The 24,304-nt window shown below is 34.5% G+C and overlaps 1 protein-coding gene across 1 annotated transcript in view; it reads right to left on the bottom strand.

Moving 5' to 3' along the window:
* LOC150099515 (phosphatidate cytidylyltransferase, photoreceptor-specific-like) overlaps positions 1-24,304 on the bottom strand; it is a 206,266-nt gene that overhangs the window by 9,523 nt on the left and 172,439 nt on the right. Inside the window, exons 8-10 of the mRNA XM_090404474.1 lie at positions 20,858-21,007; positions 5,228-5,359; positions 3,241-3,344 (exon numbers count right to left, since the gene is read on the bottom strand). Coding sequence (XP_090260600.1) covers positions 3,241-3,344; positions 5,228-5,359; positions 20,858-21,007 — 386 coding nt within the window. The remainder of the gene's footprint in view (positions 1-3,240; positions 3,345-5,227; positions 5,360-20,857; positions 21,008-24,304) is intronic.

The following is a 24,304-nucleotide window of genomic DNA, read 5'->3' as shown; positions in this document are numbered from 1 at the left end:
ATTCTCTCCATTTTTCACGTAAGTGATCTTTAAATGGCTTATTCAAGCTGACATCAAGCGGCTGCAAAAAGGAAGTTAGACCACCCGGTATGACTGCTAGGTCTGTACGTAGCTCACGTGCTTTCTCTTTGCTTGCCACCGTTAAATGCACCCGGAACATATCCCAGACTAGTGCTTTATTGACATAACAAGCTACCTAGACATATGTTCCATGCTCGATCCAGCCACAATTGTACACCTTCTTCATCCATCCAACCTTTCTGATTGGCGCGAACAATTACACCTAGTGGAAATTTCATATGCTTCAGAATTTTCTTCCTTTTAAATATCACTGTCGGCTTTAATTTGGTTCCGTCTGCCATGCGAACACCATCTGGTTGGCGAAGAATTAGAAGATCTAAAAAGGCTAACTGCTTATTTGATTCTATTTCTAGGGTAAACTTGATCCTAGGATGAAATGCGTTTACTTAGTGAGAAATTGTTGAAGTTCATCAGAAGAGCCATTCCATACAGCAAAAATGTCATCGACATATCTGAACCAATGCGTAGGTCTGGGAGAAATATTGTCAAAGATACGTTGTTCAAAAGGTAATCCTCTTTCTCCTGCTATCTCCAATTTCTTTATGGAACATTTTGAACAACGTATCTTTGACAATATTTCTCCCAGACCTACGCATTGGTTCAGATGTGTCGATGACATTTTTGCTGTATGGAATGGCTCTTCTGATGAACTTCAACAATTTCTCACTAAGTTAAACGCATTTCATCCTAGGATCAAGTTTATCCTAGAAATAGAATCAAATAAGCAGTTAGCCTTTTTAGATCTTCTAATTCTTCGCCAACCAGATGGTAACCTACATTTCTCAGTTTATAGAAAGAAGACTCATACAGGCCATTATATCCATGCGGAATCTCATCACCATCCCAGTCAAAAGGCAGGAACTATTAAAACACTGGTTCATCGGGCCCACTCCTTTTGTTCTACAGACGATCTTTTACAGAAAGAACTACAATACATAACTTCTTCCTTTCTATCTAATGGTTATAAGAATTGCTTCATTGAAAGAACTTTGAATAGTTTTAATATGTCTTTCTCTTCAAACACAGAGGAAATAACGCGCATTACTATCCCTTATGTACAAGGCATCAGTGAACGTATAGCAAAAGTTTTAAAACCACTGAATATTTTTGTTGCCTTTCGACCGTGTAGAAAAATCTCCACCTTTCTCACTTCTCCTAAGGACAAGCTTCCACATCTTAATCATCCAGGTGTCTACCAGATTCCGTGCTCTTGTGGATTATCTTATTTCGGACAAACGGGAAGATCTGCCTCTATTCGGCTAGAAGAACACCAATCTTATATTGAATACTTTAAACCTGAAAAGTCTGGACTTTCTGAACATGCCATCTTCACTAGACACAGAGTTCATTGGAGAAAGACAAGAGTTCTTCACAAAAGTCAGTTTCTCATGGAACGCCTTTATAAAGAAACATGTGAAACTCTACTTCATTCTCCTAACTTAAACAGATCCGACGGCTTACGTTTGTCCCCTTTATGGGAGATAGTACTTTACAAATCAGCTAATCTTTCCTAACTTTTTATTATATTAATTTTTTTTTTAGGAAAGTTATTGACCTTTTTAGTTATCTTACACCAGCTACTTAGGTGGCGCTTTTTGGAATTGTCAGTTAGTGTTTAATTTTGAGCTTAATGTACTGAGGATGCCTGTGACACACAGGCGAAAATTATACTAATAAATAATCTTTCTACGTGAGTTTTTTCCATTATTTATTGTGTACCGATATGTCTACTCACGGTTTACCTCTTTTAAAACTTATTGTTATTATATTCTTCTGCAAACTGCATGACAAGCAATTTAAATCCTGCTTCAAAAGATGAACGTTTACGTTTCTGTTGGCTCATTTTCAGGCTAGGTTTGTTTAACGAATAATATTTAAAACGAACTGTGGTTAAACCGATATACCTAACTGTGCTCTATCTATCTCACTGTGCTCTATCATTCGGTGACCGAGCGCGCATCATATCTGCACATAAAGCCAGTAATGTAAGTAGCTTTATGTGCAGATACGATGCACGCTCGGTCGCCGAATGCGAGTGGGTCAAGTAGATTTGGTTGCATAGGCATTAGGTAGTATATATTGTGTGTGCAAGTCTAGTAAGATGTTATATTTTTTAGGATCCGCATATAATGCGAACCCCTAACTTTAATACTACCATAGTATTTTTTACCATAAATGTTTTGCATTATATGCGATAATATATGGTAGTAGGATTGGTGTTGTAATACCATTAAAGGACCTTATTATATGCCTACAGGAAGAATGGTCCAAATTATCCATTGATCACTATTGTATGCTTGTGGAAAGTATGCTCCATAGGAATGCTGCAGTTGTCACAGTGAAAAGAGGTCCTACATCTTATTAAGGTGGGCACCATGGCTGTTTATTCCTCAGACTATGTGTCCATTGACTTCTTTATAAGCAATATATATATATATATATATATATATATATATATATATATATATATATATATCATTCCCATAGATGAGAGGTTGCAAAATTTATAGCACAATATTGTTGTGTGTGTGTCAAGAAGAAAGAAGGACTCTGTTGATTAATTTTAATTTGTGTCTTTTGAACAACTGAAATTTGCAATCAATCCTTAGGGAACCGTGTGGTCTGGAACAGTCTTCCCCCACACAGAAGGTATGAAACAGTAGACTGAGAGGTTGGTTTGATATATTCCGAGCTGGATGGTACATGGAGGTTAACCAGCACTTTGTGTTTAAGAGCAGAAACAGTGGCTGGAATAAGTCTGTGAGAAATAAGAACAATGTCTCTGGAGATGAGAGTGAAAACAATGATTTGACAGTGTTTTTATGACATTCAAAAGAATGTGATATCAGAAATAAATACATCACAACAGACAAGCTTCTTAAGCCTCTCCAAAGCAATGAATACTATAGCTAGTTTAATCAGAACCTTGGTGATTGTTTTGAAGGAGATGAGTACAAAATTATTTTCCTTATCCATATTTGAGCATATTTGAATTCAGTCTCACTTTTTAGCACAATGTATATATCTTATAATTGCATGGGTTCTCAAGCAAGTTTGTATGTTTTGCAGGAAAAAACACCCTGCTACTTTTGAATATGAATCATTAAAAGATAAAGAGTTATTACCCATGCTATAAATATTTTAAAAAAAAATTCTTACCTAATAAAACTGTGAATATAAACATTAACAAAAGTGGCCATTAGGAACTGACAATCAAACCTATCCATTATACCTCCATGGCCTGGAATGATATCTCCAAAATCCTATAAAATAAATAGTATTATATTACAATTAAATGATATGATTATTTCATTTATTATTTATATGATTAAGTATTAATTATAAGTTATAACAGCAATGGATCTCATTTGCAAACATTTCTAGGATATTTTTATAACCATATTAACATCTTAAACAATCTCACATGGGTAATTTAAGGATTAAGGCTCTGTAACTGAGAGGAAACCTCTACATAGTATATAAAAATGTGGATAATGAATTAGGGTTTGTAATCCAATGTTTAATCATTGGATCTGTAATAAGCATCTTTGTTTAAGCTTTGGCGATTTAAAAAAAAAAAAAGATATACATGAGATGATATGATGTCATGGAAGGTAACCTTATTTTGTCTTCATCCCCACCCACATACCCAACTGTTATCCCCCTATACTCCACTTCTCGTTTGTTATTGTTATTATTCCATCTATCTTTTTGATTTTCTCTGCTCTGCTTATCTCTACCATCCCTTCACAGGAAACCTTGAAACCCACAGAACAAGTTTATTTTCCTCCTGCTTTATCCCTGCTACTGCTGTATTTGTAGAACAGTATTTCTCCTTATGTGTTTCCCAAGGAATACAATATACAAGTTTTTAAATCAAATGTAAACAAGTTTCTCCTTTCCCAACCCACTGCCTATACATGATGCTAAGGTACTATACTAGAGGTTGATTAACCAACCTCTTATGGGATTCAACATAATATTATGTTGAATCCCATAATAGTATGTTGAATGCTGAACTGTAATTATTTACAGTTCAGCCTTCTGACCATGCCTTGCAGATTATACAACGAGACCCTGTCAAAGTTTTACTTTTAATAAAATATCACTTATAAATAACTAAACGATCTTCCCCAGTGTATATACTTAATGAATATTGCTTTATATTATTCCAAAAGTGGCTGGGGGGGGTAGAGCAGAGAGTACTTACATGTCTTTCTCTTATAAATGCCTGTGTTATGAAAAATTACTGCCTCACTTAATCGCAAAAAATCCTGCACATTCTTCAAAATTTCAATTAAGAAAAAAAAATCAAATACAAACATATGTTAACTTGGCAGAAACTTGAAATCACTAAATAATTATAAAATGATTTTAAGAATATTTTCATGAATGAGTAAAATGCTATCATTGTCTTCACAAGTTACAACTTTTGTCTATATACTAACAAATATATAAACAGAAATAGTCATAGCTTTAGTGATATCAGTATTCATGATATAATGGCACATGATCACAATAAAAACAAAAATCATTATGAATTAACTGAAATAAATATTTCAAAATGCTTAATTTATTCCATCATCAGTGCTACCAAGCCACATTTAAAGGAATAATTTGTTCAAATCTGCTAATTGTTCCGGGGCAAGTACTGCATAGTTAACCCAAAATGCAGTTGCAGTAAGTAATTATGGAATAACATTTATAAGGTTATCTGGTTATCTTTAAATTCCTGGTTATCTGGCTCCAGTGGGAGCCAGATAACCAGGAATTTACTGTCTTTATCATGAAGAAATTAATTTCTAATAACATATGATAACAAATCAAAAGACCTGAAAAATTTCTCTCCATCAAATCTAAATGATACTGAACTACCAGTTTAAAACAAATATTACAGCTTAAATATTTCTTGGCCTTTCTAAAATGTAATAATATAATTAATTCTGAATAACTACAGAATTTTTCCTGACAATTTTGGGCATATATATATATAAAGCCAGCAGCAATTGTACTGTTATTAACTGGCATGAAATAGGCAACAAGCAAATTTAAGTTTAAGATGATCCAATATTTCTAGACTCAGTGAATTCAAATTATTATGCATAAGTTCTGTAATATTATGTCATCATAACATTTACATACACACCTTGATTTTAAAAGCTCGTTTAAAACCACTGGCACAGAAACCACCAAATGGCCCAATAACAGAACTAAATAAAGACAATGATAGGGAATGCAGAACAAATGGATAAAGTGTTATTGTCTTAGGAAGGCCAACCTGTAAAACAGTTAAAATATAATTAAAAATCTATGCAATGTACATAATATTGAAGTTATTTAACAAATAATAAAATTAAGGAAATCTTTTATTCTAATATATATACATACAAATAATGCAAGTGCACAACAATGAAAAAAAATTTAGCCCTCAAGATCATCATCATCAAATTTCTAACATGTACCCTCAAGTGGGTGTACAGGATGTTATGAGAGTACTACATGAAAAAAAAGAAGAAAAAAGTTACATCATTACTAACTTCTGATGAACAATTGTCCTCCAAATTCATCTGTTATCTGCCAAGATGCCAAATATCAGATCTTATATTTCTGTCTTCTGAGCACTTTTTTACTGTATCAATCCACCTAAATCTTGGTCTTCCTCTGGATCTTTTTTCCTGCTAGTCTGGAAAAGAATACTTTTTCTTTGCTAATCTTTTCTCTCCCATTCTGTTTAAGTGATCATACCACCAGAAATTAGCTCTGCTAACACATCCCTGATTGCTACAAGTATTCAGGAATTTGTTAAGTTCTCTTCTAATATTCTCACTTTTAATATGATGATGCCATGTATTCACTCCCCTATTCTTTCTCAGAACTCTCATAGCTGTTGTCTCTAGCCTTTGATCAAGGTTTTATTGCTAACTCAGCTCTCAGATCAATACGTTAAAATTGGCTTGACCACAGTCTTGTATATAGTTAGTTTAGTGTTTTGACTAATTTCTCACTTATTCCATATTCAATTGTATGGAATAAGCAAGAATTTTATATTCCATATAAATTCCAAATTTATTCAGTTGACTTCCTACAATACCAGCTTTGCTAATTCTGCTGTCAATTTCCATATTTAATTTGCCATCTTCATTACATATTGTATCTAAATAACTGAAATGTTTTACTTGTTATATAGGTTTTCCGTTCAAGATGCAGTTGATGCCTTCAACATTTCTGCTTATTTTCATTGTCTGTCTTTTTATTGCTGATTTTCATATCACCAACAGTTATTCAATTTAGTCAGGGAATCTTGCAGGCTTCTGTTGGATTTATTTAGAAGTATAACATCATCTGCATAAAGTAAAGAGCTAAGATTAACATTTCTAATTTTTATATTTAATACCACTCTCCTTCATAATGTGATTCATACAGATGATGAATAACAGTGGATAATGTACATTCTTGTCTCAAATGTGATTTAACATCAAACCATTTTCATGTACCGCCTTCAATTCTAACTGCTAACTTACAACTCAAATACAGACTAAGTATTGCTTGATATACCGTCCCATTTACAGCATATACTATGACATTTAGAACAGCTTTCCTCTTGACACTTTTGTCTTTTCAAGATCTACGAAACTTAAATACAGATCCTTGTTATATTTCCATGACTTCTCAACTATTTGTCTTAAAGTGAAAATATAATCATATAGCACATCTCCTTGTATAGGTAAATATGACTTCTCCATTGCTTCTGTCTTAGTATCACCACTTCTGGGTCTGGCTCCCACTGACAAGACCTCATAAAGGTCGAAACTGATCTGGGTAGGCCCTTCCCTTAATGCATATCATTATACATGTCTGCAAGGAGATGTGCTTTGCATTATGGGAGATACTGAGACAAGGAGTGATGAGTGCTTGGTCCACCTTTACCATGAGTTGCCTTAGTCCTGAAGATACTTCAGGTGCAAACTTTGTTTGTTTACACTTGGATAAAGGATTAAACTAAATTTATTATAGTCTAACCAAGTGGGAAAAAACTTCCAAGATAGATAGATAGATAAATAGATGGAAAAATACTATGAGGGCTCTATTCCAATCATCTGGAATTTGACCATCTGACCAGGATTTCTGAATTATGTAGTGCAGACAATGTAAAACTGTATCATCTACACCAGCTTATTTTCCACATTTCAGATTTCTGATGGATTTTTCCCATTTCAACTATTCATATGAATTCTTAATTGCATTCCTGTTGAGTGTTATCTCCCACTGTGCTGTCACTGCTTATTTCATTTAGGAATCTTTAAAAGTAATTGCTCCAGACATTTAGAATATCTCAGAGTTTTGATGTCACCTTTATCATCTCTTATTCCTTTTATAGTACTCTTTCCTCTTCCATTTCTAATCTTTTTCAATAGCCTCTAAAATGTTATGACATCTTCTTGATATTTATTTTTTTATGTTCTTACAAAAGTCCTCATGACTTTTGTTTAGCAAGTTATACACAGTGAATCACTTTCTTACATTTTTCTCTGTATTCTCTAAGAGCATAAGCTGACTTACTTGCCAGAAGTAAATCATCATGAATATGATGATATTTCATCAATATCATCATATTCATGATGATATTGATGAAACTAGAAGATAACATGGCTTCTGAAATGTAATGTACAAATTAATGCCTTCCTTCTTTAAGTAATATTCATGATTCTCATTATCAAAAAGGACTAACTAAAAGGAATACTTTTATGCTAAGTTCTTTACTTTATTGAATATTCTAGGGTTCTACTAAATATCACCATTTACCTATTCCAAAATGAGGTTTTTACCCTAATAAGGATATTATTATTATTATTACATGATACCTCCAAGGAGTCCAAAGACTCATCGAGGAAGGGCACCTACTCTACAACACTCCGTCTCCACCACTCACAATTCACCAACTACAACGAACCGCATCATCTACACCAATGCCATCTACCACCAACCACCATTGCTACCACTAGTATTTTCACAGACAATCACAAACATCCATGCCCACAGTGGGATTCAAACCCGCAGCCTTTTGACTGGAGAGTGGATATGCTAACCACTTGGTCAACCAGGCCAGCCTGATTGGCCGGCAAGGTGTCATGTAATACATGTAATAATAATTATTGTATTTTTTCATGTATAAGATACCCCCATGTATAAGATGAACCCTACTTTTTTTGAACCCAAAATTAAGAAATCAACATTTTAAACATAAAACAGAACACATTTGATATTTTTTTAAATATTCAAAGTATATTTAGTAATTAGGTAATATTTTTAAGATACATACTAAGATGCATTTTTAGGGATGCATTTTCTAGGCAAACTTGGTTCGTATTCTCATGGCCAACCCTTCTCTTCTCATGAAGTTGAAGCACCATTTTGCCTTTCCTGTGAAATCAACAATGTTCATTTCTCTTGAACCTTTTTGCCTCATACTGAATAAGCTTGGTTGACACGCATATCTCACTCTGGTGCTGCTCCATAATCCAAGTCTTAAGCCTCTGCTCCAAGTTTGGCCATTTTGCAGGTTTTCCTCTTAAGGTCCTCTTCTTTTTTGGCATCTTGAGTAGTTGTTCTTCCTGTTTTCTCCACTGTCTAATCATACACTCAGTGGGAGGAGGTCCAAACTATCTCTCTGAAGCTTTATTTCCATGTTCTTTTACATAATTGATGACTTTTAACTTGAATTTTGAAGAATATGACAATCATTTTTTATTTTCGGACATTTTTATGGGCTAGTGCTCAAAATATTGTTAATGCATTAACTTAACCTGCCAACAAGTTGCAGATGTATGAATGCTTTCAGAGTTCTGATTGGTTTTTTCAGAATCGGCCGTTAATGTCATCAATCAACAGAGTTAACAAAGGCTAGTGATTGGCAGAAGCCTGTTTGCAAAGACAAGGTACTGGCAGTTTTGCCACGGCAACCATGGGTCTCTCAACTGGTTACCCCCCCCCCCCTCCATGTATAAGACAACCCCCAATTTTTGGTCTAAATTAAAAAGAAAAAATATTGTCTTATACATGGAAAAATATGTATTATTGTTTTTATATCAGTCATATATCCACACGAAGTTGCATCTGCCACCAGAGTGTAACTTTTTAAGCACTAGTGTGACTTGTATCATACTAGCACTTAGTACAAGGTGGACTAAGAGTTGACTTATTGGATCATATCATTAAAAATGGTGTATATGCATGTGTATTTGGGGGGGGGGTGTCTATTTTCAAGTATATAGCGAGTATGATTTTGCATAATTTACTGGAGGTTGTAGTTCTGGGGGTATGCTGAGGAAGATGAAACACTTTTGGGGTACAAGAGTGTTGGATCTGGTTATAGGATCAGAAGACCTGTCTATAACTAAGGAGGCTACATTGCCTCCAATTGGGAAAAGTGATCATGTGGTCTTGACTTGGAAGACAGCAAAGCATGTGGAAATTCCAGTTAAGGAGGGGTATATAGAGAACTACAAAGCACGTGATTATGACATGATTAGCAGACAACTTGAAGCAATACCATGGCATAAAGATCTGAAATGTCCACAGTACACAGGAGATAGTCAGGGGGACATCTGGAGAAAGCAATATCACACTATATATCCAAGGTCAACAGGAGAGTAAATCAGTATGTAGCAAGTAGGAGGAAGAATGACTATGGAAGGATAATTTTAATGAGTGTTGATGGTAGAGGGGTGAAAGAGGCAAATGAAATAGCTGAGCTACTATTACATGACCACTTTGTAAGGGTATATCATCGAAGTGAAGATATTGTTATGACAGAGGTGACAGGAACTGCTGCGAGGACAGAGATTGATGAATTGGAGGTACTTAGAATACTGCAGAATCTGAATGCAAATACAGCTGTCAGAATGGAAAATAGATCTGGAAAAGGCATATGACAGAGTGCCAAGAGAGAAGCTGTTCATACGGTGTCAATGGAGCATTATATCAAACAATACTTAGTTTTTATTCAAGTTGTAAGTCAGCAGTTAGAATTTAAGGAAGTACAGGAAGATGGTTTAATGTTAAATCTGATAATGTACAAGGATGTACATTATCTCCTCTGTTATTTATTATCTAAATGGATCACATTATGAAGGAAAGTGGTATTAAACCTGATATCAAAATTGGAGATGTTAATCTCAGCTCTTTGCTCTATGCAGATGATGTTATACTTCTAAATAAATCTGCTACAAGTCTGCAAGATTCCCTGACTAAATTGAATAACTCTTGTAGTAGATTTGGTATTAAGGTCAGCATTAACAAGGCAAAGACACTGAAAATAGGCAGAAGCATTGAAAATATCAACTGCATTGTGAATGGAGAACCTATAGAACAAGTAAAACATTTCAGCTACTTAGGTACAATTTTTAATGAAGATGGTAAATTAAATATGGAAATAGATAACAGAATCAACAAAGCTGGTATGGTATGAAGTCAATTGAATAAGTTTATATGGAATAAGAGAGAAATTAGTCAAAACACTAAATTAGCTGTATACAAGACAGTGTTCAAACTAATTTTAACTTATGGATCTGAGAGCTGGGTTAGAAATAAAACACTTGATCAAAGACTAGAGATCACAGACATAAGAGTCCTGAGAACGATTAGAGGGGTGAACAGATGGCATCAGTGACAATATCATATTAAAAATGAGGATATTAGGAAAGAACTTAATATTGTTAGCATCCAGGAATGTATTAGCAGAGCTAATCTCAGGTGATATGGTCATTTAAACAGAAGGTAGAGGAAAGATTAGCAAAACAAGTGTTCTTTGCTAGGTTGGCAGGAAAAAGACCCAGAGGAAGACCAAGAGATAGATGGATTGATACAGTAAAAAGTGCCTTAGAAGATAAAAATATAAGATCTGACAATGATGGAGTCTTGACAGGTAACAGATTGATTTAGAGGAAAATTGTAGATAGGAAGTTAGTAATGTGTAAGTTTTTCATGCAGTACTATCATATCCTATACACCCCTTGATACATATCAGGAATTTGATTATGATAATAATGATCATGCCCTTATTCTGCTTGTTAATGTGTTCTTCAATAACCAAGTAATCCTGTGAGCTACCCAGTCTCCCTCTAGCAATATGCTCTCCAAACTTCAACTTTCTGTCTACTACCAGTTCCAAATTCTAAACTGCATAACTTTTCTGCTTGAAATTGATATTCATTAAGTTTTGCACATACTGTCAGCATATTTAAATCATCATGCACACTCTCTACATTGTCTTGATTAACTATTACCTACCTAACTTTGCAACTTCAGGAAACAACTGAATAGCTCCCTTCAAATTATTTCCTATATCATTTATGTACAAACTAAACAACAGTGGCCCAAGCACAGAGCCTTGTGGCACACCACTAGTCACTTGCCTTCTCTTGTATTCTGCTCCTCCACGTACAATAATCTACCATTTATCTGACCTTCAAAACAATGACCTTTCAATTATCTGACCCTTGCATGTCGACCAACTTCTCTATAGAGCTCCGTGTAATAGTACTTCAGTTATTTAACCCTTCAATTATCTGAACTTGCTATTCTGATAATCGAAGGGTTGGATAAACAGTAGATTACTGTACGTCTTTTTGGTATCTGTCAATCAGCCACCCTTGTGTCCATATTACCAGTTTCATATCCATCCCAATTTATTGCAGTTTGCATAACAGTGTTCCATGTGGTATTCTGTCAAACACCTTTGCAAAATCAAGCAGCATTGCTGTTTAGCCGTTCTTTTTCCAAGTCAGCTGGCACTCTATTATAAAAGTTTGTAGACTACTGAGGCATGACACCCTTCACAAATCTGTGCTACCCCTCACAGAATATCATATTCTTATCCACTCTTTCCTGAATTGTCTTTTTTGACCAACTAGTTTACCACCACTCCTGAAATACTGATTAGTCTATAATCTACTACCATAGACTTAGATCTTTCTTTAGGGATCTAATTCTGTATGGATCTGTCCACCCTCTGGACTTTGTAGAGCTGTGACTTTAATTAAGCAGCCTAGTCAAAGGTATTGCATTTCCCCTGCACATTCCCAACACTTAGTAGGGAAATACCTCTGTAATTCTCACATTTAGTTTTATTTCTCTTTTTATATATGGATACTATGAGAGCTCTATCCCTCTGTCCAGGCTTTCTGAACTATGCAGTGCAGTCACTGTAGGACTTTTATATTATACCTTCATACTTGAGCATTTCTGGTCGAATATCATCTACTCCCACTGTCTTTCTACATTTCAAGCTTTTGATGGCTTTTTCTACTTCAAGTATGGATATGTATTCCTGATTACGTGTCGTTTTAGTGTTTTTTTACTACTATGCTGTCATCACTGCTCGTTTCATTTAGCAATTTTTCGAAGTAATTACTCCATACATCAAGGATATCTTTTTGTCCAGTTTTCATGTCACCTTTATCATCTCTAAATCCTTTTACAGTACTCTTTCTTCCATTTCTGAGCTTTTTCAACAGCCTCCAGAATATTTTGCCACCTTCTTGATATTTATCTTCTATGTTCTTATGAAAGTCTTCCCATGACTTTTGTTTAGCTAGTTTTACACAGTGTTTAGCTTTCTTACATTTGTCTCTGTATTTTCTAAGAGCACAAGCTGACTTATTTGCCAGGAACTGTTGATATGCTTTCTTCTTTTCCTTTACTGCCTCTTTAACTTCCTGTGTCTACCATGGGGTTTTGATTTTTCTATCCTTGCAGACAACCTCACCACATGCCTCTCTGGTTGAATCAATCAATGTTTTCTTCAGGAATTGCCCCTGACTCTCCAAGGTTTGGTTCCTGTTCTCAAACTCTTTCATTTTTTCTTGAATAATGTTTGTGTATTTTAGTCTACAGTTTACATCTGAGAGCTGCTCAACTTTTATTCGCTTTAAAACTTTCTTACATGTTATTCTTTTCAATATGAAATTCAATTTAATCCTGCTTAAGACTAAATAATGATCACTTCCAATTTCAAATCCTCTGTACACTCTGGTGTCCTGCACCAGGGAGAAAACATCACTATCAACAATAACATAGTCAATGAGACTTTTCTTATTCCTTGCCTCTTCTCTCCATGTGAATTTGTGCACATTTTTATGTTGGAACATGGTGTTAGTAATAACCAGTCCATGTCCTGAGCAGAAATCCAACAGGTATTTGCCATTATTATTAGCTCTGCTCTTTTCTCCAAATTTTCCCAAAATATTTTTGTATGTCTGACAATCATTTCCTACTCTGCTATTCAGATTCCCAACAAGGACCAACTTTTCCTTTTTCATTGTGTCAGTTGCTTTTTCTAAAGTGTCAAAAAATTCCTCCACTTCTACCTTAGTAGAACCTTCTGTGGGACCATAGGCACAAATAAGTCTCATCGTCCAATTCCCCATTCTGATATTTGCCCACATCACTCTACTTGATATTGCTTGCCATTCAAGTAGATTAGCCTCATATTTTGTGTTCAGTACTATAACTACACCTTCTTTTCATTATGATTGTCATTGCCTGAATATAACATTTTGTATTTATTGCTCAGAAAAATCTCACCAGATTTGGTCTTTTTTATTTCAGTCACTCCTATTATGTCAATCTGGTACTTATCCAATTCCTCAGCTAGCTCTATTTCTTTGCTATTCAGGCTTCTTATGTTGATAGTACTGATCTTGAACTCTGGTGATGAGTTGGGGGTGTTTTTATGATTTGTTCCAGTAACTGACTTTTCGCTGTTCACCCTGGCAAAAACAACATGGACCTTGTTTAACTGGACAACGCCCCACTCGGCATGAAATTCTATCATGTTGTACCATCATATTATATTTTGGTTTAAGCCAATAATAATACAATTAGGTCGTCTAAATCCCAAATTACCAGCCCATCCTTGTTCATTCAGTATCCAGGCAGATACCTAAGATGCATTATGAGAAGGTGAGGATTGGACATTAGGTTGGAAACTCTGGTTGGTTCTCCACATTCCTTTAAAGGCGATGTGAAGGTCTCCTCTCAGTTATACAGCTTTGACCATTAAGCATCCCTTTCATTCCTTTTAAAAAGCCTTAATACAATTACATCTAGATTAGTGTGCTCAGTTCTGGTCACCTGGATTTCTTGGGAATGAGGAAGTGATGGAGAGGATCTAGAGGCAAAACCAAAATGGTGAATCTGTGGAATGCTCCCTATGGGGATTGATTTGAGGGTTTGTGGATTGCAAAAGTTGACTGGTAGGCAAAAAATAAGGGGATATAATAGAAACATTTAAGTTACTTACATAGGATTAATTATAGAGGAAATATTTCAGTAGCTAGAGGAAGCAGGATAGGAGGTCATTCCTGAAAATTAGATATGAATGTGGTTACTGTGAGAACTAGATATTTCACTCGGAGAGTGGTGAATGAATGAAATTGATTTCCAGTCAGTTGTGAGTGCTTTGTCTGTTAATGGTTTCAAGGAGAGTTACAATAGATATTGTGTAGATTGTTTTGGTCCTCTATGATGAGTCTTAGAACTCCATGGAGGTGTGCTTGTGCAATGATAATAATAATTACTAAATGGCAATAATACATTCTTTATTATTCTGATTTGAGACTTAAATGGTAAAATAGGTGAATGTGGTGAATGCATATCTCGTAGCAATGGGAAAACAAGGACTGTGTCAGAGGAATGAAAATGTAGAAAGATATTAATACTTTGCTGAAAGCAGAGGATTCTACAAAATGAAAAAAAAAAAAAAAGATGAATCAGAAATGTACATGGAAAAGCACAAATGGAAAGGTGGTTAATAAAACAGACTATATTTTAATCAACAGAAAATATACTGTTGGTTTTATATATATAACCGACAATATATATATATATATATATATATATATATATATATATATATAGAGAGAGAGAGAGAGAGGGAGAGTTGTTAATATTGATATGAATGATGATTTGGTAGCTTTGGTAATGAGAAATTCCAATCTCACTACCAAAGGAAAGATTTAAAGAAAATATCCAAGGAAACCCCGAAACCATCTCAGAAAGAGAACAGAAATGAAAAGAGAAAAGAAATAATTTATCTAGAGACAAGTATAACAGAATTCTCTGAGCTATGCTAAACAATAAAGAAAATAATCATTCAAAAAATTAGAAGCTCTAAAATAAGGAAAAATCAGACTTACTATAGAAAATAATGAGTCTAAATGTACTGAGAGGAGAGCTGACCATCATAGGACAAAATAAATTAACAGCCCTTATGATGAAAATGGAGTTCTGATTAAAGACAAAGAACAGAATCTATTCTACGCAAAATTATGTGATGACTTCCAAAACAACCAATATGAAAGTAAAAATGTAAATACTCCAAATGGAGATTGAAGAAATATGCCTTGATGTTTTAAAAGCAATTCAATATATAATGAGAAGCATGAATATGGAAAGGCATCAAGTGAAAGTGAGATAATAACAGAAATTTTGAAAGCAGGTGGTGAACTAGTCATCATTATTGTGTTAAGTAAACTGTATACATTCTGTCTAAAATAACAGATAATACCAGAGTTGGAAAAATGCTATCTTTATTATAGTTTTAATCTGAAAACTGAAAACAAACCCCAACTCAACATCACCAGAGTTAAAGATCGGTACTATCAACGTAAGAAGCCTGAATGGCAAAGAAATGGAGCTAGCTGAGGAATTAGATAAGTACCAGATCGACATAATAGGGGTGACTGAAACAAAAAAGACCAAAACTGGTGAGATCTTTCTGAGCAATAAATACAAAATGTTATATTCAGGCTGACAATCAAGGAAAAGAAGGAGTAGCCATAGTATTCAACACAAAATACGAGGCTAATCTTCTTGAATGGCAGTCAGTCTCAAGTAGAGTAATGTGGGCAAATATGAGAATGGGGAACTGGACAATGAGACTTATTTGTGCCTATGGTCCCACAGAAGGTTCTACTAAGGTAGAAGTGGAGGAATTTTTTGAGGCTTTAGAAAAAGCAACTGACACAATGAAAAAGGAAAAGTTGGTCCTTGTTGGGGATCTAAATAGCAGAGTAGGAAATGATTGTGAGACACAAAAATATTTTGGGAAAATTTGGAGAAAACAGCAAAGCTAATAATAATGGCAAATATCTGTTGGATTTCTGCTCAGGACATGGACTGGTTATTACTAACACCATGTTCCAACATAAAAATGTGCACAAATTCACATGGAGAGAAGAGGCTAGGAATAAGAAAAGTCTCATTGACTATAAGTTTTAAAAGAGGTAAACCGTGAGTAGACATAACTATATATAATAAATAACGGAAAAACTCACGTAGAAATATTATTTAATGGTATAATTTTCGCCCGTGTGTGACAGGCATCTTCAGTACAATTAGGCACAAAAATCAAACATTAACTGACAATTCCAAAAAGCTCCACCTAAGTAGCTGGTGTAAGATAACTAAAAAGGTCAATAACTTTCCTAAAAAAAAAAAAAAAAAAAAAAAAAAATATTTAATACAATAAAAAGTTAGGAAAGATTAGCTGATTTGTAAAGTACTATCTCCCATAAAGGGGATAGACGTAAGCCGTCGGATCTGTTTAAGTTAGGAGAATGAAGTAGAGTTTCACATGCTTCTTTATAAAGGCGTTCCATGAGAAACTGACTTTTGTGAAGAACTCTTGTCTTTTTCCAGTGAACTCTGTGTCTAGTGAAGATGGCATGTTCTGCAAGTCCAGACTTTTCAGGTTTAAAGTATTCAATATAAGATTGGTGTTCTTCTAGCCGAATGGAGGCAGATCTTCCCGTTTGTCTGAAATAACATAATCCACAAGAGCACGGAATCTGGTAGACACCTGGATGATTAAGATGTGGAAGCTTGTCCTTTGGAGAAGCGAGAAAGGTGGAGATTTTTCTAAACGGTCGAAAGGCAACAAAAATATTTATGGGAGATAGTACTTTACAAATCAGCTAATCTTTCCTAACTTTTTATTGTATTAATTTTTTTTTTTTTTTTTTTTTTTTTTTTTTTTTTTTTTAGGAAAGTTATTGACCTCTTTAGTTATCTTACACCAGCTACTTAGGTGGCGCTTTTTGGAATTGTCAGTTAATGTTTGATTTTTGTGCCTAATTGTACTGAAGATGCCTGTGACACACGGGCGAAAATTATACCATTAAATAATATTTCTATGTGAGTTTTTCCGTTATTTATTATATATTCTCATTGACTATGTTATTGTTGATAGTGATGTTTTCTCCCTGGTGCAGGACACCAGAGTGTACAGAGGATTTGAAATTGGAAGTGATCACTATTTAGTCTTGAGCAGGATAAAATTCAATTTCATATTGAAAAGAATAACATGTAAGAAAGTTTTAAAGTGAATAAAAGTTGAGCAGCTCTCAGATGTAAACTGTAGAATAAAATATAGAAAGATTATTGAAAAGAAAATGAAAGAGTTTGAGAACAGGAATCAAACCTTAGAGATTCAGTGGCAAACTCTGAAGAAAACATTGACTGATTCTGCCAGAGAGGCATGTGATGAGGTTGTGTGCAAGGATAAAAAAATCAGCACTCCCTGGTGGACACAGGACGTTAAAGAGGCAGTGAAGGAAAAGAAGAAAGCATATCAAAAGTTCCTGGCAAATAAGTCAGCTTTTACTCTTACAGAATACAGAGACAAATGTAAGAAAGCTAAACAGTGTGTAAAACTAGCTAAACAAAAGTCATGGGAGGACTTTGGCAAGAATATAGAAAATAAATATCAAGAAGGTGGCAAAATATTCTGGAGGTTGTTGTAGAAGCTTAGGAATGGAGGAAAGAGTGCTGTAAAAGGAGTTAGAGATGATAAAGGTGACATGGAAACAGGAGAAAAAGATATCCTTGAAGTATGGAGTAATTACTTTGAAAAACTGCTAAATGAAACAAGCAGTGATGACAGCACAGTGGTAAAAAACACTGACCAGGCATGCAGGCAGGAATACATATCCATACTTGAAATAGAAAAAGTCATCAAAGGCTTGAAATGTGGAAAGGCAGCAGGAGTAGATGATATTCGACCAGAAATGCTGAAGTATGGTGGTATAAAAGTCTTACAGTGGCTGCACTGCATAGTTCAGAAAGCCTGGACAGAGGGACAGATTCCCGATGATTGGAGTAGAGCTCTCATAGTACCCATATATAAAAAGGGAAATAAAACTGAATGTGAGAATTACAGAGGTATTTCCCTACTGAATGTTCCTGGCAAGATCTATGCAAGTATACTTGAGAAACGGTTGAGAAGAATTGTGGAAGAAAAGCTTGGTGAAGAACAAGCTAGATTCAGGCCAAATAGAGGCTGTCAGGATCAGATCTTCACTTTATGACAAACAGTCGAGAAAGCATGGGAATATAACAAAGATCTGTATTTAAGTTTTGTCGATTTGGAAAAGGCATATGACAAGGTACCAAGAGAGAAGCTATTCAATACACTGCAGTTATATGGTGTCAATGGGGCATTATATCAAGCAATACTTAGTCTTTGTTTGAGTTGTAAGTCAGCAGTTAGAATTGAAGGAAGTACAGGAAGATGGTTTAATGTTAAATCTGTTGTGAGACAAGGATGTACATTATCCCCTCTGTTATTCATTATCTATATGGATCACATTATGAAGGAAAGTGGTATTAAACCTGATATCAAAATTGGAGATGTTAATGTCAGCTCTTTGCTTTATGCGGATGATGTTATACTTCTAAATAAATCTGCTACAAGTCTGCAAGATTCTCTGACTAAATTGAATAGCTATTGTAATAGATATGGTATGAAGGTCAGCAATAAAAAAGACAAAGACAATGAAAATAGGCAGAATCATTGAAAATGTCAACTGTGTTGTGAATGGAAAACCTGTGGAACAAGTAAAACATTTCGGCTACTTAGGCACGATTTTTACTGAAGATGGTAAATTAAATAAAGAAATAGAGAACAGAATCAGCAAAGCTGGTATGGTGGGAAGTCAAATGAATAAATTCATATGGAATAAGAGAGAAATTAGGCAGCACACTAAATTAGCTGTATACAAGACAGTGTTCAAACCAGTTTTAACTTATGGATCTGAGAGCTGGGTCAGAAGTAAAAGACTTGACCAAAGACTAGAGACCGCAGATATGAGAGTCCTGAGAAAGATTAGAGGCGTGAACAGATGGCATCAATGGCAATATCATATTAAAAATAAGGATATTAGGAAAGAACTTGACATTGTCAGCATCCAGGAATGCGTTAGCAGAGCTAATCTCAGGTGGTATGGTCACTTAAATAGAATGGGATAGGAAGGATTAGCAAAACAAGTGTTCTCTACCAGGTTGGCAGGAAAACGACCCATGATATAGGTGGATTGATACGGTACAAAGTGCCTTAGACGATAAAAATATAAGATCTGATAATGTTGGAGTCTTGACAAGTAACAGACTGATTTGGAGGAAAATTGTAGATAGGAAGTTGGTAATGATGTAATTTTTTCATGTAGTACTGTCATATCCTGTACACCCCTTGAGGGTACATAGCAACAATTTGATGATGATGAAAAAAGAGGAGAGAATATATTAAATATTACCATCCAACCAACATTCAGAAAAAACTATGGCACTATTGATCACATAGACACAATAAGACAAATGAATATCAAAATTCCTTGGGTCTGGCCTCTATTGATTTTGAAAAAAGACATTTGGTTCAATCTCAATGTTAGCTATTTTAAAAGCCCTAAAAATCAGGAAATGGAAAAATTTATTGATATACACTTGGTCATGTACTGTATATAAAAATTCAACTGCAGCTATAAAATCAAGAACAAATATGAAATTTCCTATTAAAAAAGAGAGTTAGGCAAGGAGATACCATTTCACCTAAACAATTTACAGCAGCTCAAGAAGAAATATTTAAAAATCTGGAATGGAAAACTAGAAAACATAGTAAATGGAAAATAGCTAAATCCTATGATTTGTTGATGACAATGTTCTTTTAGGCAACTCAGCAGAAGAACTTCGAAAAATGATCAATGAATTGAATACAGAAAAGTAAAAAAGAAAGGAATAGACATAAATGAAGACAAAACAAAAATAATGTATAATAAATGCATCACTGAAAACTGAGTATAGATGGAACACTTGGAAAACTGATATAGTAACTTCCTATGTTTACCTAAGGCAAAAGATGAGTAGAGGACAGCTGTGAGGAAATAATGTGAATAATTCAAACTTGGTAGGGTAGCTTTTGGAAAACATTCAAAGGGGACATCGCAATTTGCCTTAAAAGAAATATTCAGCAGATACTTTTGATCATGGCACATGGAAGTGAAACCTGGACTTTTTTGGATAAATATGAAAATTCCTTAGGTCCAAAAAATTGACCAACAAGTTGACCACCTAGAGGAAAATGGAAAAATCACTGCTTAGTATTATCATTCAAGACAGAAAGCACAATACTTGGGTTACAGCTCTAACTCAAAACATGCTTAGATAAACATGAACATGTTTTGGGTTAGCTGGTTTTCTGCGTTATATAACCCAGAAGATAAACTAACAACATAACATTAAAATGTTGGTATGACAATGTTATCAAATCATTTTTATATCAACAAGCACTTAGTTTTTTTATGTTTTTTTTTTAAATATTTCTATCGCATTATGCATTTGGAGATACAAATCTTATCCTCTTAGACAGCAAACAAATATATATTCAAATTTGCATGATATCAGAAGAACATCCTATTTACAAATAAAAATATTGCACACTTACATATCCCAGAATCCAAAGAGAGGTCGGTAAGTTATACTTGGTTGGCTGAAATAATAGCGAAGGTGTGCAGTCAATGGACATGTGTTCTGAAGCTTCAGAGTATTCAATGGGGCATACAAAGTATCGAAAGTGGCACATCACATGAGACATCTATGGATATTTAAATATGCCTGGTTAAGTTCTATTCCAGAGAAAGAGTATATATGTCCATTTAAGTCAAAAAATTATATATTTATGGTGGAATACCATACACAAATAATGCCAAGAAACTTTATAACCACCCTGTATAATATTACACAGGGTGGCCCATAAGTGATGGAAAATTCCATAGAAAGGGGCCATCTTTGTGAAGCCAAAAATGGAAAGCATTTACATGATGTGCTTTTTTCATAACCAATAAAAAAAAATTTGGTGATATTAAAAAACTTATCCAGTTGCTTCACAAAGATTAGGACCTTTCTTCAGCATATTCTATGACTTATGGACCATCCCGTACATAAAAATATCTCTAATGACAAATGGAAGACTGGGATTTTACACTTTGTACTAAATTAGTACTAAATGGTAAGTGTCTCACACACTAAATAGTGTGCAAATATGAATATAATAATAATGATAACAATTCATTAATAAAACTAGGAAAATAACTGGATTTTTTTTTCTTTTTTAAATAATTCATTCAATTTTTTCATATATGAAAATTTTCTCAATCCTATTCATATCAATCTGCATTTTGCAATATTATTTACTTTTTCATATGACTTCTGTTTTTAAGTTCCTGAACTTAGTTCAAGTAAGTCAAAATTGTATCATCTACTTCTAGAAAACCAACTAATACTACTACATTTTAACTCTGCTTCAATAATGAAAGAAAAGAATTATAAAACTGGAGGAAAACTCATGTAAATAACTTTATTAGCATAGAATTTTTGCCTAAGAATCACAGGCATCATCAGTATACCAGATCACAGAATGGCAATTAAACATTCACAGACAATTCTGAAAAGTGCCACCTAAGTAGCTAATATAAAAGTCAATAATTTCCTAAGTTATTAAAAAAAAAAAAAAATATACATATATATATATTTTTTTTTATTAAGAATTGAATGACTAGAACCGAGATTTAAGTAAAAAGGTTTTAATATAAAAACACTACTAGTTTCGGCCTGTAACAGCCTTCTTCAGGTGACATTATAAAAGAAAGAAAAAAACACTAAACATTGAAGGATAAAAGACTATGAACAACATAGACAGTCTCTATACATAATTAGCATGAAAACATTGTAGTTGTATTTGAAGCTGTTCTTTCATTTGTTGCATTGTTGGAAGAGTGCGTGCTTGCAGCCTCACGTGATCGACAGTACATGATTACAGCTGAATGACTATCTGGGAGGTTGTAGCTCAAGTGTTGTTATTTAGATGAACAGGATTGAAGATGATTTCTCTAGATTCCATGATTTTTCTCTTCTAGTTCATTACTGCAACGGAAGATGTTAGTAGATTTTTCCCAGCAGACTTTGTGACTTTGGTTTTCAACATTAGGATTAGCCGAGAAACGGATATGACTTGATAATGCACTCGCTCGCTGTCTCTTGTAAGTAATGTCCCTCATGTGTTCTTCGATACGCAATTCGACAGATTTGTCTGTCTGTCTGCCCAAAATAAGGAATATCACAATCACACAATATTTTATATACACCAGGGTATTTGAGTTGATGATGACAAGGTTCTGGGTGGCTAATTAAGAAACGGATCTTCGGAAGTGGAGTGAACAAGGTTCTGATATTGTATATTCTCAGAACTTTTGCTAATTTATGTGAAACAGTACTTATGTAAGGAATAGATATATTGCCTTTGAATCTATTTGTTTCTTCTGAGTGATGTCTAGGAGGATTAAGAAGGAATTTTTCAATGATTATCTTAGAATATCCATTAACTTCGAAAGAAGTTTTCAGATGGTTTATTTCTGTAAGAAGTTCATTTGGATCATCAAGAAGAGAACGGGCTCTATGTCCCAAGGTGGAAATTATTCCAAGCTTATGAGGAGGGAAATGATGGGACTGACTGTGCAGATATCTGTTGGTATGTGTGGGCTTTCTATATATCGATATTTTGAGTTTACCAGAGGAGCGAGTCATTTTGACATCAAGAAAAGGCAAGGAATTATCCGTTTCAAGCTTGGCAGTAAACTTAATACTTTGATGTCGGCTATTGAGATGTTCAAGGAAAACCATAAGGGATTCATGTCCATGGCTCCAAACAATGAAGACATCATCCACATAACGTTTCCAAACTTTAGGTGTTAAAATAAAGGAAGCGATAGCTTTGCTTTCAAAATCCTCTAAGTAAATATTTGCGAGTACAGGGGATAAAGGATTACCCATACCCAGTCCATGATTTTGTTTGTATATATTATCTTGAAATTTGAAGTAACCGGACCTGATGCAATGTGTAAGCAAGGCTAACATTTTTTTGGATAACTTGTCCTTGAGTAATGTTAGGACTTCATCTGTTGGGACATTAGTGAACAAAGAAGTTATGTCCAAGCTAGCTTGGACATAACTTCTTTGTTCACTAATGTCCCAACAGATGAAGTCCTAACATTACTCAAGGACAAGTTATCCAAAAAAATGTTAGCCTTGCTTACACATTGCATCAGGTCCGGTTACTTCAAATTTCAAGATAATATATACAAACAAAATCATGGACTGGGTATGGGTAATCCTTTATCCCCTGTACTCGCAAATATTTACTTAGAGGATTTTGAAAGCAAAGCTATCGCTTCCTTTATTTTAACACCTAAAGTTTGGAAACGTTATGTGGATGATGTCTTCATTGTTTGGAGCCATGGACATGAATCCCTTATGGTTTTCCTCAAACATCTCACTAGCTGACATCAAAGTATTAAGTTTACTGCCGAGCTTGAAACGGATAATTCCTTGCCCTTTTCTTGATGTCAAACTGACTCGCTCTTCTGGTAAACTCAAAATATCGATATATAGAAAGCCCACACATACCAACAGATATCTGCACAGTCAGTCCCATCATTTCCCTCCTCATAAGCTTGGAATAATTTCCACCTTGGGACATAGAGCCCGTTCTCTTCTTGATGATCCAAATGAACTTCTTACAGAAATAAACCATCTGAAAACTTCTTTCGAAGTTAATGGATATTCTAAGATAATCATTGAAAAATTCCTTCTTAATCCTCCTAGACATCACTCAGAAGAAACAAATAGATTCAAAGGCAATATATCTATTCCTTACATAAGTACTGTTTCACATAAATTAGCAAAAGTTCTGAGAATATACAATATCAGAACCTTGTTCACTCCACTTCCGAAGATCCGTTTCTTAATTAGCCACCCAGAACCTTGTCATCATCAACTCAAATACCCTGGTGTATATAAAATATTGTGTGATTGTGATATTCCTTATTTTGGGCAG

Source organism: Typopeltis vanoorti, chromosome 14 (assembly GCF_054136105.1).
Source record: "Typopeltis vanoorti isolate ZY-2024b chromosome 14, IOZ_Tvanoo_1.0, whole genome shotgun sequence".
NCBI classification, from domain to species: domain Eukaryota; kingdom Metazoa; phylum Arthropoda; class Arachnida; order Uropygi; family Thelyphonidae; genus Typopeltis; species Typopeltis vanoorti.
The sequence above is the reverse complement of the archived record's forward strand: the minus strand, read 5'-3'. Positions and strand labels throughout refer to the sequence as shown.